Source organism: Phyllobates terribilis, unplaced genomic scaffold, assembly GCF_046119375.1.
Source record: "Phyllobates terribilis strain yellow unplaced genomic scaffold, ASM4611937v1 Scaffold_11__3_contigs__length_659146591, whole genome shotgun sequence".
In the NCBI taxonomy this organism is placed as follows: Eukaryota; Metazoa; Chordata; class Amphibia; order Anura; family Dendrobatidae; genus Phyllobates; species Phyllobates terribilis.
In genome coordinates, this window is record NW_027362771.1 from 483,835,695 (window position 1) to 483,853,088 (window position 17,394).

The following is a 17,394-nucleotide window of genomic DNA, read 5'->3' on the forward strand; positions in this document are numbered from 1 at the left end:
ATCTTGCAATGCTTTTCTCAAACATGCACACTTTGAATTATTGATGGAGCCTGAGGGCATGTCCTGATAATAGTCAACATCTATTAATAACCTTCATAGCATCGTCTATCCCTGCCCTACCTTTAACAGTGCCATTACCCATCTGTTTACTAGTTATGATCACAAGGTAAATGATAGATGGCAAAATTCTCATGTCTGTCGGATTGTGCATAAAATATATCACCACCATTTATAAAAAGTCCTTAGGCTATGTGCACACGTTGAGTATTTGATTGCAGAAGTTTCTGCGTCTCTAGGAATTTGTTGGCAGCAAAAACGTAATGGAGAAATGCGTGCGTTTTTGCCTGTGTTTTTATTCAATTGAAGTCAATAGGTGAAAAATGCGGCAAAAAAAACGCACAAATAGTTGACATGCTGCAGATTAAAAGCACAGCAAGTCCTGAAAAGAAAAACACTGATCATGTGCACATCTCTTCAGGATTCTCATTGACTTTGTTAGCATAAGGATTCCTAGCATTTTTGGGCCAATTCTGTGCCGAAAAAAGCGCACTGTGTGCACACAGCCTAAGGTTGTAATTTGTTGCCGAAAAATTCTGCTCAAAACCATTCCACTCATCTGAATGGTATTGTTCTGAATGAAGCATGCAAAAGTCCAAGAAGTGTTTTAATGAGAAGTGTAGAATAAAGGCTCCTATACACATTGGATGGCTGTTGGACAAATGATGGCCATCTCTCCCGACTTTCCCATACTGGAACGCTCTCCAAGAGAGCAACAGTATTGGCTATTGGAAATCCAAATGGCTGTATCCTTCTCTCGCCTGACATAATCTGTTAAAGGCCCCGAACACACTACACTGTTTGCCTGATTATTGGCGGGTTTGGCCAACTTTAGTTGCATGTAAAACTTCTTTAGGAAACGCAAGGTGGATCAGAGACACAGATGAAAGCCATCAATTTTGTGTTCTTCCAAAACCCTTTAATGGGTAGAAAGGGAGTTAAACCCCTCTGGCAGTAACTTGTATCTCACGAAGATAAAGATTTAAGTATTTGTAAACCTTTTAATTTGCCCATCTGCCTAAGGTGTCTACATACATTTTAGTTTGTTGGCCAACCCCACTTGTATATGACAGTGACATACAGAGCTATACTCTCCATGTACATTGTTTCCATACGTATTATTGTGAACACTGTAATGTGTAACTGCTCAGGGTTTTTTTCTGGTTTATGTAAGTACGGTTTAGTCATCTATTATAAAGTTCTGCAACTTTGGATCCCACTTTCTGTTTCAGGTCGTCATTTTCAGTGCTTTTTTGCTTTCACCGTCTGGATGTAAACATAAGGCCGGGGCTGCGCAGTGTCGTGGAGCAGCGATTCTCTGAAAAGTCACACGATAAAATCATTTGTGTGACTTGTCTGCAACTTGCTGTGGCGCAACTATTGTAGAACTGATTTTACTGTAAATATAACAGCCAAGTTTCAGACAGGTTGCAGCTTTGCAAGTCTTGTGTTGAAGTCTATGGCAAATGTGTCACATGCGACTTGCAACCAGTTACAGAAAATCCATCACATTTGTGACTGAGAACAAAGGAATATATTCCAACGTCAAAGATCTTCTTAAAACCTTGAAGTTTATTTAAACTATTAAAACTATACAGGACTAAAAGTCACAACCAACCAGTGTTGTGGTTAGTATAGCATAGATTCTAAGAAGATCTTTGCTGCTGGAACCTATTCCTTTGTTCTCATATTATCCTGCGGCACTGCTGGTCCCGAGCCTCGCATCTCCATGTGGATGAGCTGATTGGTGACTGTGCTCTAGTATGTCACAACCCCATAGGAAATTATTACATCCGATGTTACCCTGAAATCGCAGTGATACATTGCATGTTCACAGGGGTAATATGCAGCATTTTACAGTACCAGCATATTTTGGAGCCCTCCTTGGTTTTCCCCCAGACACAGCATGTCAATTCCTTCAGTGTTTTTACAGCATTTTTCACCCATTCAAATGAAAACGCATTTTCCTGCCACCATTCTGTTTTTTGATACAGCAAATATGCAACGTGTGAACGTACTCATTGTGGCGCGATGTCGCCTTTTACCCCTAGTCTCCCATTTCTTTCACAGCTGTTTTCCGTGACCCCATATTTGCATTTTAATAGCTTTTTTTCTGGTGACAGGTACCCTTTAAGATTACTGTGTAATGTGTGGAAAATTATTTGGGTAGAATTTAAAGCAATGCTGCAATAGTCATGTACTTTTTTTTTAAATTATTTTTATATCCTTTACTGTTCAGGAAAAGTGACCTGCTGCCTTTTTTTATTCCATGGGTCATTAGTTATGCAAAACAAAACTTCTGGTGCCTTGTTTCCATTTTTGGGAGGCGATGTGACAGCACTTATGGCACTTTGAGCCTAACTACCAATTCTTTAGATATTTTTTTACATGATATTTTATGTTTTTTAATATATATATTTTTTATTTTTATTTTTTTTCAGCCTCCCTCTCCCATGGGACTTGAACCTGTAATCACATAAACACAGGTACAATATAATACATATTTATTTTTATTAAGGCCTCCATTCAGAAATCTGTGTTTTTGTTTTTATTTTTTTAATAATTTGAATAATGGCTCAAAATTGGCCGTACTTATCTTATCGGTTGGTGAAAATCAAGGACATCACACGATTTACATATGTGTGCAATTTGTGTGCCGTCTGTTTTTTGACATTGCAGAAGACTAGAAGACCCACCAATCTCATTAAAGCACCATTCCAGCATTTTTTTTTTCCAGCGCTGGAGTGGTGCTTCTAATCTAAGGTCCCTGCACCTAGTCTTATACTTACCAGTCGCTGTTTTCACCTTCTATCCGCAACGGTCCGGTCCCGTGGTGCCATCTTGTGACTGCAGCTCCTGACTGACTGGAAGTCAGAAGGCACGGTCACCAGCTTTCAGTGTAAGTCTGAGAGTCAGAACGTGGGCAGAACAAGGCTCTCATAGACTTGCATTGAGAAGTGACCTCCGGCTCACTCGAGCAAACACTGGAGCGATCCGGCGGATCACAATCTGCTGGAGACCAATGGGAGCGGCGGTGATGGAAGGTGCAGCCTGTGGTGAGTAAGTATAATACTAGGGGCAGGGAACATAGATTAGGAGCACCACTCTTGTGGTCCTTTAAGATTGATGCATCTGAGATGCTCATGATCAACCACCACTACATTTACACTGGGCTCTTTGAGGGACTAAGGGAATGGTGGGGGTCCCAGCAGCCCCCAGCCATAGAGAAGTTATCCCTTATCTGTAGGATAAAGAATAACTTCCAAACTTGCAACAACCCTTTTATCTGTCAGAATTGCCTGGATACAATTGTAGAAAACTAAATCATGCAGAGTATTAGTTCTGTATAGATTTTCACTGCCTGGCTGTGAGCATATACAGTATGTTCCCATTCACTGATGGCAGATAGAGCATAAAACCTTTTAATGGTGGTACACAAGCTTTATTTGATAGTTGCAGAGCTTTTAAGTAATTCAATTTCATTGCCATGAAATAAGTTGTTGCCTCCAGAGGTCGAGGGAGGGCGCAAGTGAGTGGAGATGAAGGGGAAGCGTACATGATGATCTTGATCTGTCATGTATCTCTATGGTACACTTGGCAGAAGATGGCTAATACTTCTTTGCTAAACAGGTTTTGGCAATAAATCTATTTTAGTTAATCCTCGCAGTATTGTAGCTTGGTGTGGCCTAATGGTACCGGATGGGTGTGGTAGCAGTGGGGGCAGGGATCTAGTTCAGTCAATGGCAAGTTTGTGACCGCAAGAAACAACTGTATGAGGCTAGGGACATGCTGTTTGTGGCCACTGCTGGATAGCATACACAGGTGGTATATGCCAGACAGTGACCAGTCTGGATGGGTGCCAGGGCATCTGTCTACCATGGAGACCCATTGTGTTTTTTTTTTCATGTGTGTAGCTTGCTCTTGGTATTTCATATGGGAAAGCTCTGTATGGCAGTACTCTTCCATACAGTTAAGGTAAATTCACACATTGCGTTTTTGCCACCCAAAAAAAAATGCAACATTTTAAAGTACCAGCAAAATAAATGAGATTTCTGTTGTACATGTGGCTTATTTATTCCTTGCAGGTTTGAAGCAGTTTCACATCTGGTGTGTGTGTGTGTGTGTGTGTGTGTGTGTGTGTGTGTATCGATGTCTTTGGAGTGTGGGAGGAACCTGGAGGAAACCCACGCAAACACACAAACTTACAAACATATAAACTCCTTGCAGATGTTGTCCTTGGTGGGATTTGAACCCTGGACCCCAGCGCTGCAGTGCTAACCACTGAGCCAATTGACAGTATGTCAATTCTTTCAGTGCTATTCGCACATTCAAATGAATGGGAATAAAACGCATTAAGAAAAGTGCTTATTTTACTCCGCGGTTTCAGATGGAAACCAAAAGTACACTTTTTGTCTTCTATGCGGGGAAGCTCCCAGCATATACTTTAGGCCTTATTCAGACATCCATTATTCACATATGTATTGTATTTTTGAATAGAAGATATATAATCTTTGGCCCTGTTCACATACCCATATTTTTTTTTAGCAGACTGTCAGCAAAAAAAAAAAAAAAAAAAAAAAATCAGATATGTCTGTTTTTGTATCATGGGTCAATATTAGGGCTCAAGCAGACATCAGTGCAGATCGGTCTAAGTGCGTGACAGCCTCATAGAAATATGAGAATCTGTGACACTCGGGTTGGGAGAGCCGCAGCCGGTCCGTGCATTGCAATCTGACTGGACCGAGATCCACAGACATCAGTGTGTAATCCGTGTGCTGACCTTCCCATGATTAACATTGTATTGTACTTTTATCCATTACAAAGTTATATTGTGGTACCGTGTTAGCCAGAAAAATCAATGTAAATACTTTTATGCCCAAAAATAACAAGTATTCTCAGTGATACCTTTTATTGGCTAACCAGATAAAATATCTGAATGGGGCCTTAGGCTGAGCGCATAGATGTGGGCTCATCAGCAATAACTATGAACTATGGTAAATGTGTACAGATCATTCTGCCAATACCCCGCATTACTATGGCACCAGGATTAAGAATCTACTAATGATGCTTTACAGCTTTTGGCTCTTGCAAGTAATTGACCAGTGTAAGGCCAGTGTCGCACCAGCCATGAATATGAGCTCAGGTCCCGTCTGACCATCTACTCAACGGTTTTTCAGTCCCCCTCCCTCCCCCCCAAAACCTCTGTAGTTAGAAACCGCAGCTGGAAAAATAAGAATCACAAACAAACTGCATCAAAATGTTAAACACTTGCATTTTCAAAAGCCGTCCTTGGTGTTTCTCACCCCCCCCCCCCCCAAAGGACAGTCTTTCTAATTGTGTAAATGCTCCCATGCTTAAGCTCATCATTAACAGGTGTATGGTTTTTGTTTGTTTTTTTTTCAATGATGAAATGCTTAAACTTCTCATGTGCTAGAAATGATGTCTTCTAAGGAGGCTCTGGTTAGAGGGGTACAATAGTACATTGCAGCCTAATGATGGCAGCGTATAACAAGCACTATAGAATAACTTTTGCACCTTCCTGTATCATGTTTTTTAGCATGTGAGCTATTCTGATGAATACTTTATCTGTGAGATCATTGTAAACATGAAGTGAGCATAAATCACAATGTGAATTCATTGCTATTGACGTGTTTGTTTTTTTACTTGTGCATCTAAAACATTGCTTGATGTTGGAGACTTCTTTCGGTTCCCGCCCCTCCCCCCTCTGGTGTTTCTTTTGTGCTTTTCTGGTTTTAGTCTGGAGCCCTCTTTAACCTTTAATGGGCGTTTTCCCTTGAGAGCTGTGCAGTATCACAGTATCCCAGCCCTGGTGTAGCTGAAGATGGCATCTAATGTAGTTTAGTTCTGTCCACAGGAGGACCAGACAGTGTGGCATCTGATGCCCATTAAAAGCCTGCCGTCTGAGGCTTTCCCAGTATGTCTGATCAGACCAGTCCACGCTGAGAATTTCTCCAGCCAGTCCTTCGTGTTCCCGTCTGCTTGTTTCTGGATGGGCTGTGCCTCTCTGTTTTGGAGAGCGATATCAAGTATCCTCAACATATTTATTGCAGACATAGTTTCTTTTTCCATTTATTCCCCCCTCCTTTTCTTTCCTCCTTCCCCTCCCCCCCCCTTACTCCTTCCCCTCCCCCCTTATCTTCCTCTCCCTTCCCCCTCTCGCTCTATTTTCCTCCCCCTCGCTCTTTCCTCCCGCTCTCTGGTGTGCTTATGTTAGAAGTAGTTACTTTGAAAGCCCTTCTTTTTATATAGGATGTAGTTATAAATTGCGTTACTGTAATTCCAGACCTTGTACATAAGGAGACGGACAGTACCAGTGACGGTGACATTGCAGCTTTCATTCTTGCTGTGCAATGTAGGGCATGTGTTTTGGTCATTAGGCTGCACTATGTGTGATACCTATTGTCCACTATGTGTCCTAATACTAGGTGACCATTACATTCTTTATCCTTTTGAAAAATATAAAAAGGCAAAATGGATTGTGCGGTAGGATCCCTGACCATCGGTAGTCTTATTAATATTAAAAATGGCTTGTGAGTTAACCCTTATGCTGGCAGGGCAATATTCATACTTTGCCAAATACAAATAACACCTGAACTTCAGTCCTATTAGAAGTACACATCTATACTTTTTTCTGAAAATGGACACCTGGGACAGTGTAAAAATGACATGAATCACTTTATAATCACCGGTGCCTTCAGGAAATGTTGCGTTAATTGTGTGAAGGGGGGAATAATTCACTTTTGGAAGTCTGACCCATGCAAAGCCTGAGACACAGCTTCTCCTATACATGGAGGTGGTAGTTATAAAGGTCGCCCGGAATGATCTGTTCGATAGGTCGCTAATAGTGATGAGCAAGTTGATAGTCTATGGCCGTCAGACAGGAGCCTGAGAGCAGTCTCCTTACGGCCGGCATTCCAGCGCCTACTCTGATTATGTGTATGTAATGCCGCAACCATCATGTAATGCTGGGCCCGCAAATCACAAGCCGGGGGCAAGGGATTCCGGCAGGGCTCCCATCTGGTAAGTATTGCAGTTCATCTCCCATTCAGTTTACTTATGTTACCGCATGATTAATGCATCTGACTAAGATTTATGAAGGTTTCAAAAGCCAATTGCATTTTCTTCAGGTCCCAATTTTGTTCCTGGTCTCCCAACCTCCCTCCCCCATGAATCTAAAACTGTAGGCACCACCTATGAATTTTTGGCCACTTTAGCAGTGTTCAGCCCTTAGCTACATATTAGCAGTGGTCCAACATGTGTTGTGGGAAATGTATGAATGCTAATCTTCTGCTTGGTTATGGCTTCAGGATCTCTTCCCCTGGCCTGTGCACAGTGGGTTAGGGGACATGTGCAGATAGAGACCATTCTTCTAGGCTGTGCATCTGTTACCTGCTTGTCATTTATATGTGACTGATAGGCAGACCCTGACCCTCGTCTATAGCGTTGTTTTGCCTTTGCATTCTAGCTAGGCCGTGAACGCCTTTTCTCCCATACTGGATAGTTCTGATCTCTACTGTTAGGAATTACAGCAGTCAGGTTTTCCCACATTCTGGATCTGCCATATATTAAACTCCTGGTTTGTAACCACCTGCATATCTTGTTTGGAAACAGAATTGTAGGTCGTTCTCTAAATGGGGATATTTACCTGCAAATGATTATTTTAGACCTTTCTTAGGCTGTCACATTCATCTGAATGCACCCTGCAGTAATCCGTACACTTGGTGTTCAAACTGCCCCATTTAGATTTTCTGATATTCTGTAACAGAAACTTTAACAAGTCTGCTGCATGGTAATGCAATGTAGTAGTGTGTGTGGTTGTATTATACCCATCACTTCACAGCTATACATTGGGAGTATTCAGATATGTAGCCTTTAAAGTAGAGGAGGATTATATTTATCCTACTGAAAAATATATAAAGGCGAAATTGATAATTTGCTGACTTTTTTCTTTTTCTCTCTCTCAGATGACCATTGTATGGGAAAGTGCACTCTGCTGTTTCATGTACAGTTGAAAAAAAAACCTTTAAACAGATGCATGCCAGACAAACCGCTCTAAAGTGGCACCCTGCACCATTGTGTGAATGGGGGCCCTTGACTGTGTTCCTTGTGCTGAAATACTTCATATTGCAATCCCCCAAGAACATCATCACTTTAATTTCTCTAAAATTATGAAACCATTATTTTTAACGGGAATCTGTCAATACTATCAACCCTCCTAAGCCGTCTATATGGCATATAGGTCATAGAAAGTTTAAGAAAATGATATCTGTGATCCGATGTTTTTTTCTTAGTATGTAACTGAGCTGTTAGGATCTATGGTCCGGACATGGATCTCCCTGAAAATTTACTTCCTGAGCTTATTGTAATTGAAAGGAGGCATTACCAGTATGTAAATCAGGAGAACAGACTGTCAGTTATTACATGTCTCACACTGGTAATGCCCCCTTTCATTTACAATAAGCTCTCGAGGTAAATTATTTTTTTTGTAGTATTTAGACTAGGCATGATTTCAGGAACTGAATTTTTGATGTTTTGAGCTGTTAACTAATCATGACGATAACTGATTTCTTTTGTCTTCCCTTTCTAGCAAATGGTTATGAGCCTTCGTGTTTCTGAGCTGCAAGTACTTTTGGGATACGCAGGACGCAATAAGCACGGTCGCAAACACGAACTCTTGACTAAAGCTCTGCACTTGTTAAAGGCCGGCTGCAGTCCAGCTGTACAAATGAAAATCAAGGAGCTGTACCGGCGGAGATTTCCACTAAAAATTCTTACACCTGCAGACTTTTCTTTACCCAGTGTGCACTCCAGCACCATGCCAAGCAACCTGTCACCATCCTCCATTCCTCAGCTTTCATATGACAGTCACCCAGCTTCTTCCCCACTACTTCCAGTCTCCCTTCTTGGGCCCAAACATGAACTGGATCTCCCACACCTCACATCCAACCTCCACCCTGTACATCCAGACATCAAACTGCAGAAACTGCCCTTTTATGACCTGCTGGATGAACTCATAAAACCCACAAGTTTAGGTGAGTGTGTGTTTCATCTAATGAGTCGCATAACGAGCTGTTTGTCATCCAATTACTAATGACTGTAACTGCTTTAAAGGGCATCTGTCATGAGATGAATGATTGCAAACAAGGACTTCTACTGGGTTTTCACAACTGATTATCGGGTTATTCTTGTAAGATATTCCATAAATATCTGATAGACGCTGTTATCTGCACACATCTCCTGAATGGTGGTACTTCAGCCCCCATACAACTTGCTGAGACTGCTTGCTCATCCTGGTAGAGAATGACATGGTGGTGCAAGTGTGCCACTAATGTTAGGTACTTCATCTTCGTGTTGCGTTTCCGGAACAATGAAACCAAATTTACTCAGGAAATGGATCCATCACACGACTGACACAAATGGTTCTTAATGCACTCCAATAATCCTAATGTTATATAGGTTTAAAAAAGACACCGGTCCATAAACCTCAATGTTTCTCGATCAATTATATGTTATCGCTAGATTTATAACCCACAATGGCATTTATTATGAGAAAAGCATTCAGCCCTGATAGACTATGAAATGCTTTACCAAAACAGGTAGGTTTGGCAGACACTATGACTGCTCTAACGGTAAAGAATCCTTTCCTACTTATCTGTGGCCTATTGGAGTTTGTGTAGGGTGTCTGCCACCCTACCATAAAACGAGCACCGTATGCAAGCAGGCTGAAATGTAGATGGGTGTTAAAGGCATTGTCTCCTCTTGTTAAAAGGGTAAAAATGACACATTTTTGGCTCTAAGACCTGTCCACGTTTGTCAAATTTGTTCTAGAAACTTCTGCCGCTGTTTTATCCATCTGCAGAAACTGCAGCAAAATATGCAGTTTGTGAATATTCCCTTATGGAATACTCACACAAGACAAAGAAAAAAAAATCCATCCATTTCACCCTATTATTGGTAAGGATGAAGGGCACGGTAAAAAAATCTGCACAGACAGAAAAATCTAGATTTTCTTACAGATTCCAGCTTCACCTGTCAGGATGTGATTTGATTTTTTTTTTTGTTTTTTTGTGCTGGACTTAAACTATTGATCAGCCCCTGAGTAACCCTCTGTCTCTGTTGTGGGATATGTCATCCTGTTCCCTTTGCCATTTATTTTTTGAGAACTTTGATGTAATATAAAAGATTCTTGAGCTATACAAGATTTTTGCCACGTACTGTCGGGCCGTGGATTACAGGGATTGGCTCTCAACCTTTTAAGTAGAACTATTCCCTTCGTTTGTTTGTTTCAGCAAGGTGGATAATAACGGTTCCTCAGTTATTACTGGTCTTTTAAATGACGCCATTCTCCATGTAAAATCAAGAGTTGCTCTCTTCCTGGTCCGTTCCAGGGATTCCCCAAAGCAGTGTCTGGTTTAACAAGTTAAAACGGCCATAAAGTGTTGCACTAGTTCCAGAATTGGGGAGGGTGGGGGGTGTCAGTATTGGGAAGTTGTATCACTTTTTTGACTGAGCTTGAGCTGAATTGATGTGGTGGCATCACCCAGCCTAATACAGACCCTCAAACTCTGGTTCTGGTAGCTGTATCTGCCCCCCCCACTATTGTGACCCTTTCTATATCTCGTCCTACTGATGTTTTATGGAAACTGTACAGAAGCCCAGACAGTGCAAAGATATTGCTCTTATTAAAAAGAAACTCTTAAATGCTGCAAAAGGTGAACTTTAGTGCTATACACTAATTTTTTTTTTTTTTTTTTTTTTCCTGTCACTTTAATTTTTATTTCATGAATCAATGGTGCACATGAAAATAAGAAACTTTCTAATAGAGCTGATCAGAGAATCTGTTATTGAAAGAGACCTAGTAGGAGGTTTTAAACCTCATCTAGTGAATTGTTTTAATGTACTTTTTCAATTCATTTCAAACACAATTGGGATCTAATATCTACCTTGATTTAGCTGCTCGATCGCAGTAGGCGAGCGCCTGGTCCTGGTGTCCAGGGAGCGGATGCCGCTTCTATTTAGAGAAAGCAATGAGAACTTTTTGAAACCCGTTGTGGATTGTTGGGACCGTCCTAACATATCTTGGACTGCTAGGATTTTTTGATGGCATAGTGAGACACACCCATATCTATTATTGTGGTGAGGCTGCTATTATAGCTTACCTTCTCTACTCCACGTTATCTACAGCGGGTTACCATCCTACAAACAGCGTAAAGACCTTCAGTGGAGTGTTTTTGGTTACATCTGAAATCTGCTTTTTTCTGACACACATACAGCTACATCAACACCCATTTTGTGCAAACCAGCTATTTCATTTTAATATTGATCCCTATTCAGTTATTTTCTATTGCACATCGTTTACTGCGATGGTAATTTAATCTACTAGTGGTGTCTATTTAGTGGCTTTTTTATTTTATATCTTTATTATATTTGTCTTTTATTCCACGAGGCCCCCTTGATAGTATTTTATACAAGTATTTATGATCATTGTATTTGTGTTTTTATATAAAATCTATTTTTCAGGTGGCTTTACATGTACTGGTTTATTTTTTTTTAATTTTTTACATTTGCTTATACTTTTTGCAGTGTTGGATGTCAAAGCTTACTATTTGTGCGCTGTGATCCAACAGACATTATTGCTATGTCTAGAGCGTCCCCCCGATCTATTTTATTTCACTATATTGGCGAAATCTTCTCCTTTCTCCTCCTGGACAGATCATTCGTTCTTGATTATTACAAAACTGAGATAAGAGATGACAGATGTTGCTTTTAATACTTGAAAAAGCAGATTTCTGTTATAGAATATTAAGTTTCTTCTTTTCATGTGTACTGGTTTATGGAAAAAACAAAGTACATTTTTTTTTGTTGTTAATATACTGTATAGTCAGCATACATTTGACATGCAGACTTTTGGAAACGGCTGTGAAAAAATCCAGTAAGTGTACTTGCGATCATCCACTTTAGGCCAAAAATAAAAGATGCTTAAAGCATGGATAGTAAATATATTGTATAGTGCTCTGTAATATATAAAGACTGTATGCCAGGGTGGTGCTGTGTGCACATGTTTATATGACGGATTCCTCTGTATGGTGGCATGGATCAGGCACTATTACAGTGTTGGGATAGATTAGAAAGCCATGAAGACAGAACATTCCTCCACTGATAAGGTGACAGCTGAGGATATCCAGGGTATGGCCGACGCTTGTGGGGGAGGTGGACTTCACCGTATCCAAGACAACAGCTTACACCAATCAGTATGTGCTGACCCTGTAAGATCCACACCGGGCTACTCTCCAGACACTGATCCTTCTTACTAGCCATTGTCTGAGCGTCTGCCGAGTAAAAAAGGAGTGATCACTTCATGCTTTTACACGATTCTCTTCATACAGTGTAGGTTGTTTTTTCTTAAACACCCGTATATCACCCTGACTACAAATGTCCTCACTCTCATCTTGGATCCTGCATGACCAATGAACTTCAATAAATGTCCTTTTCCTGCATTTTTTATTTAAGTGCCTCCCCTGTCCAGTTAGATTGCAGTTCTGCGCCGTTCTCGTCCATATTGAATCTGCAGCACCTTTCGCAACCCATTGACGAGTGTTTAGGAAGCAAGCAAGTGGTTGTTGTTGTGTTTTTTATATTCTTTGGCGTAAGGTAAAACTAGTGAAATCCTTTCTTCTGAAGTAATTTTTGTAAGGGTTCACAACTTTTTCATGCAGATTTGGAGTGTCTCCTGTGGAATCTCTGGAGAAAGTACTCAGAAAACTCAAAAGAATGAACTTATGCGTCTCTATTAGTGTTGAGCGAGTATGTTCTGTCCGAGTATGCTCGGGCCGAGTTCCGAGTATTTACAGCTGCTCGGTGATATGGTTGAATCGCTCCCGTGTGCATGATTTGCGACTGTTTGACAGCTTTATTACATGGGAGGAATGTGTAAGAAATAGACATTCCTCACTTGTAATAAAGCTGTCAAACAGTTGCAAATCATGCACACGGGAGCGATTCAACCAAAACACCAAGCAGCTGTAAATACTCGGAGCTCGGCCCGAGCATACTCGGCGCAAGGGTTAATAGAACATACTCGCTCAACACTAGTCTCTATGTAAAAATGACTCGCTGTTCATATGTTCAGGCTTTTGAGCGTCTTAGTGCTCCAGGTTTCAAAAAATGGCAGAAAACGTGGTTAAAATTAGTGACATGTCTATTCTGCAGGCGTTTTCTGCTTGAAAGACTCTCCATACTTGATAATACAAGTAAGATTATATATAGATAAGAAGATCTCTATCTATCGGTGTGTCATCAGTGTTCACATATGAATACATTTCTGTCCATTGCAATGGTAAACAGATGGCATACCCATGCCATCCGTGTCCTTTTTTTGTTTTTCAGTTGTATTCGTATTTTTCATCCATGTCCTCCATTAAAAACTTGACATGTCTGTAAGTTTTATACAGACACGCGGTCCTGGAGAAAACACACATGTGAACAGCCCCATAAGCTAGATGATAATGGGACTAGGCAGTATACCCTTGTAATGATCCTGCTTTTTGAGTATTACTCATAGGGTTGATCTTTAGGACTGCTTTTCTTAAGAAGTGCGGGTTTATCGAGGATCCTGCTGATGGTAGAGGATGCCTGATTGATACTTTCTTATCCTTCAATGAGGAGGTTGTGACCTCGAGACTGTCCTGGAAGGATGAAGTACACGACATATTGCCAAGACTTGCTATTTATAGCTGGGCCTGCCATCGATTGGTTTCTGCGGTGCTGAAGTGTTGCTCTTAGTGACCACTTATCACATAGTTCCTATCATACAACCATAAAAGCTGGAGATTGCTAGTATAGTCTTTTAAACAGATGAGTAACATCACTTTTTCTGTTGGGGAAAGCTGTAGTGAGATCAGAAAAAAAACATGTGACTGCACCACTCTTGCTGCTGGGTCTGGTATTGCTGTTCATCTGTTTTTTACTATAATACCACTTGATTTAATAGGTTCATGCGATCTGCATCCTTCCGGCCACATTCCGACAAGTTGGGCGCGACCTCTCTTAATGCTAGTTTATTGAGTGAGGCCTGAAACGGGCTAGTTGGAATGTGGCTGGGAGTATGCAGATCGCATACTTGCGGGCACATTATTGCCGTTCACAGCATCGGAGAATCATCGCAGTGCGTGCGATGTGAGGACTCACAAGTCTGCAGTCAAATTGAATGCAGACAACCTTTTTTTTAACTTTGAGAAGGAAGAGCACGATTAAAGAACAGGCTGAGACTGGCAGATTATATTGCAGGTTCTAGTAAAGGTTTTAGCTCTCCAGTGCTGGATTCACAGCTACACAGCTTAGCACTGCTGTATAACATCCTCCATGCAACTGTTCTGAATGTGCTTGTGACGACACAGCTTTTAATCTTAATTATCCACATGTGTAAATTCAGTAGCCCAGGAGCCATACACCTTTTATCTTTTTATGTTGACTTTTGAATTTGTGTTTGGTTGATCAACACAGACTATTGTTTGAATAAGCCTGGATGTTTATTGGTAATTGATGAATGGCTGTTATAAGATGTAAATATCAGCTCCTACAACTTATTGACTGCTAGTTTTGCAATACAGCGACTCGGTCTTGGAACGAGATGTTTGCTAATGTGCTAATTACATATTGTACTAGGCCAGCTAGGTGTGTGTGTGTGTGTGTGTGTGTGTTGTGTATATTGGAGATGTCACCCACTAGCTTAATAACAACTGAAAATTGGAGCTGGTGCCTGCAAAGGGGTAAACCTCTGAAAAATGCAGAATACAAGTCATAAAAAGAGCATAAAGTGGTGTTCTTCATGTATTCACACAGCCATTTAGTCTGAAAAGTTACCTGAAATGACAAGTACACTTTAAAGCATTTGATATTTAACGGGTGAATTATTTTTAAGGTTGCACCCATCTCTGCTACAATAATGCTGGAGATGTACTGTAGAGGTTTCTTTTTTTTCTTCCTCCCTTGCGGTTTGTAGTGAAAACTTGAAGTTGCATTTACAGGAACCTGCATTTGGGATGTGTCTAACAACTAAAAAAAAAAAATGTATTTGCTATGATTATCTGCATATTAGTCGATTGTGGCCCCAATGTACTTTAATGGGAAAAGTTGAGCAATGAACTTTTGACACTTTCAAAGATTAGTATCGCTGTATTTAATGTACGAACGATGAAATCTACTCTAGATTTATCTATCTTCATCTAGGCAAAGGGAAGAGCATGGTAATTGCTGTAAGTTTGTCACCCTTCATAACACTGAAAACTAACAGCAGATCACATAAGTCTATTCTACTGCTACCGATGAAAAAGAATATGGATGTGTCGTGTAGAAAAATTTCCTTGCTTTTTTTTTTTTTTTTTTTTTTTTTTTGTAGCTGGGCTTTTGTCTAGCTAAATCTTCATGTATACCTTACCTGCCACTAATATGGAAGTGAGGGACTATATAATGGAATAAAAAAAAAAAAGTAAGCTTTTTGCCATTAACTCTCATAAGTCACGCAGAAAAGGGATGGTTACTGGAAATGAGTGCCTTCTATATAGCCAACCATGCTTTTCTTACACAGAAATGAACTCTGCCACAACACTGCCAGCAGACAGTCTATAGGTAATGTACAATGCTTTATCGGATATTACTGTTGTACTGAATGACGCTGATTTCTCCGTGCAGTTTATTCAGTTCCAGATTGTACTCGCTGGAGAAGGACTGTTCAGTTCTACACAGGAACAACTCGCACTCTGGATCTGGCTTCAATTATCACGTGAAGCCTTGAGACGACCACCCAAAATTGCATTGAAAGTCTTTTAGAAGGATGGTCCCCTCAGTCAGTAAACACGCACATATCTGATGAAATGCGTCGGCTTTACATAGTGTATAGAAATGTCCCAGCATCTGAGCAATGCGGAAGATATAAACTGCGAGGTGTAACATTCTTATTAGTATATACAGTGTTCATTAACCTATTGTTCCCTGGAGTCTGCCTGCAAGGAAAAGCCTAGAGTTGGACATGCTGGGGTTGCACAACAGCTGGATAGTGAGAGGTTAAATGTCAATGTAACAGTTTGTCTGAGGGTATGTGCACACGATGCAGAAATGAAGCAGAAAATTTCTGCATCATTTCTGCATCTCCCTGGCAGAAAAAACGCATGCAGATTGTGCATGCGTTTTTCCTGCAGAATACATGCGGATCCACATGCAGATTCACATGCGTTTCCGCATGCAGATTGACAAGCGCTTTCCAGGCGATGTTAGCATCACCTGGAAAGTGCTTGATAACTAGGTCACACTATATAAATCCATGCAAACAGCATGGATTTATACAGTGTGAACCGAGAGAGTGTATATACTTACCTCCGATGGCCCGCGCTGTCCTGCTCACTCCGTTCTCCCGGCTGCCGGCAACTTTGAATTGAAAGACCTGCCGACGTCAGCGTCACGTGACCCGTCACATGACTCTGACGTCACCGCAGGTCCTACAACTCACTGCAAGTGCCGGGAACCAAGCGGGAGCGCTGCGCGGGCCGACAGATGGTAAGAATACATTTATTTTTTATTTTATTCTTCTTTTTACAGCTTTTTTAATGGTACCTGGGTGTGGATGAGACTCTCCTCTCCTCCACACCCGGGTACCATCCGCACATTAGAACGCACCAATTACGCAAGTACAGATGCAGTCTTGCGGAATTGGCGCGTTCTAATGCAAGTCAATGGCGGCGAAATCGCCGCGTTTCCGCAAAATTAATTGACATGCTGCGGATTTTTGACCGCAGCGTTAACGCTGCGGAAAAATCCGCATCATGGGCACAGCACATGCGGATTTCCATTGGGGAACATTGCTGCCCTTCTACCATGCGTTTTTCATGCGTTTCCGCGGCGTTTACGCAACTGCAAAAACGCCGCGGAAACGCATGAAATACGCATCGTGTGAACACAGCCTCAGGGATACTGCGCTGAGGTTTCACGTAAACATCCACTAAAGATTTGCTAGTTCAACAAAGAACCAATAGTGGGGGGAGAATCTGGTTTTAAAGTTCCCTGTAATGGCAGATGATTGTTTCCCCCAATGTTTGAACCCTAATGCAGGCAGAAAATTACCTCTGGCTTAAATCAGTTGTGTAAAATGTATGTCTTCATTTTTAGCAATGATGTAGTGGTGTGTCTGTGTGTGGTTTTTTGTCTTTTTTTTTTTCCTCCACAATGGCCTCTGGGGCTTTCTAAGACTCTAACTTACTGTTTCAGGAAACAACATGTACATTAGCTGCGATGAACATACTCTGACCCCATCTTTTGTATTGA

General features: G+C 41.1%; 1 protein-coding gene across 4 annotated transcripts in view; it reads left to right on the forward strand.

The window, feature by feature from the left end:
• The window catches only part of PIAS1 (protein inhibitor of activated STAT 1), a 60,324-nt gene that overhangs the window by 10,692 nt on the left and 32,238 nt on the right, over positions 1 to 17,394 (forward strand). For 3 of the 4 annotated variants that reach the window (XM_073653463.1, XM_073653466.1, XM_073653464.1), the window contains exon 2: positions 8,666 to 9,110. In XM_073653463.1, the coding sequence (XP_073509564.1) occupies positions 8,666 to 9,110 (445 nt within the window). Of the gene's footprint in view, positions 1 to 2,498; positions 2,544 to 8,665; positions 9,111 to 17,394 lie in introns of all 4 variants that reach the window. The other variant, XM_073653465.1, reaches the window with a different exon arrangement.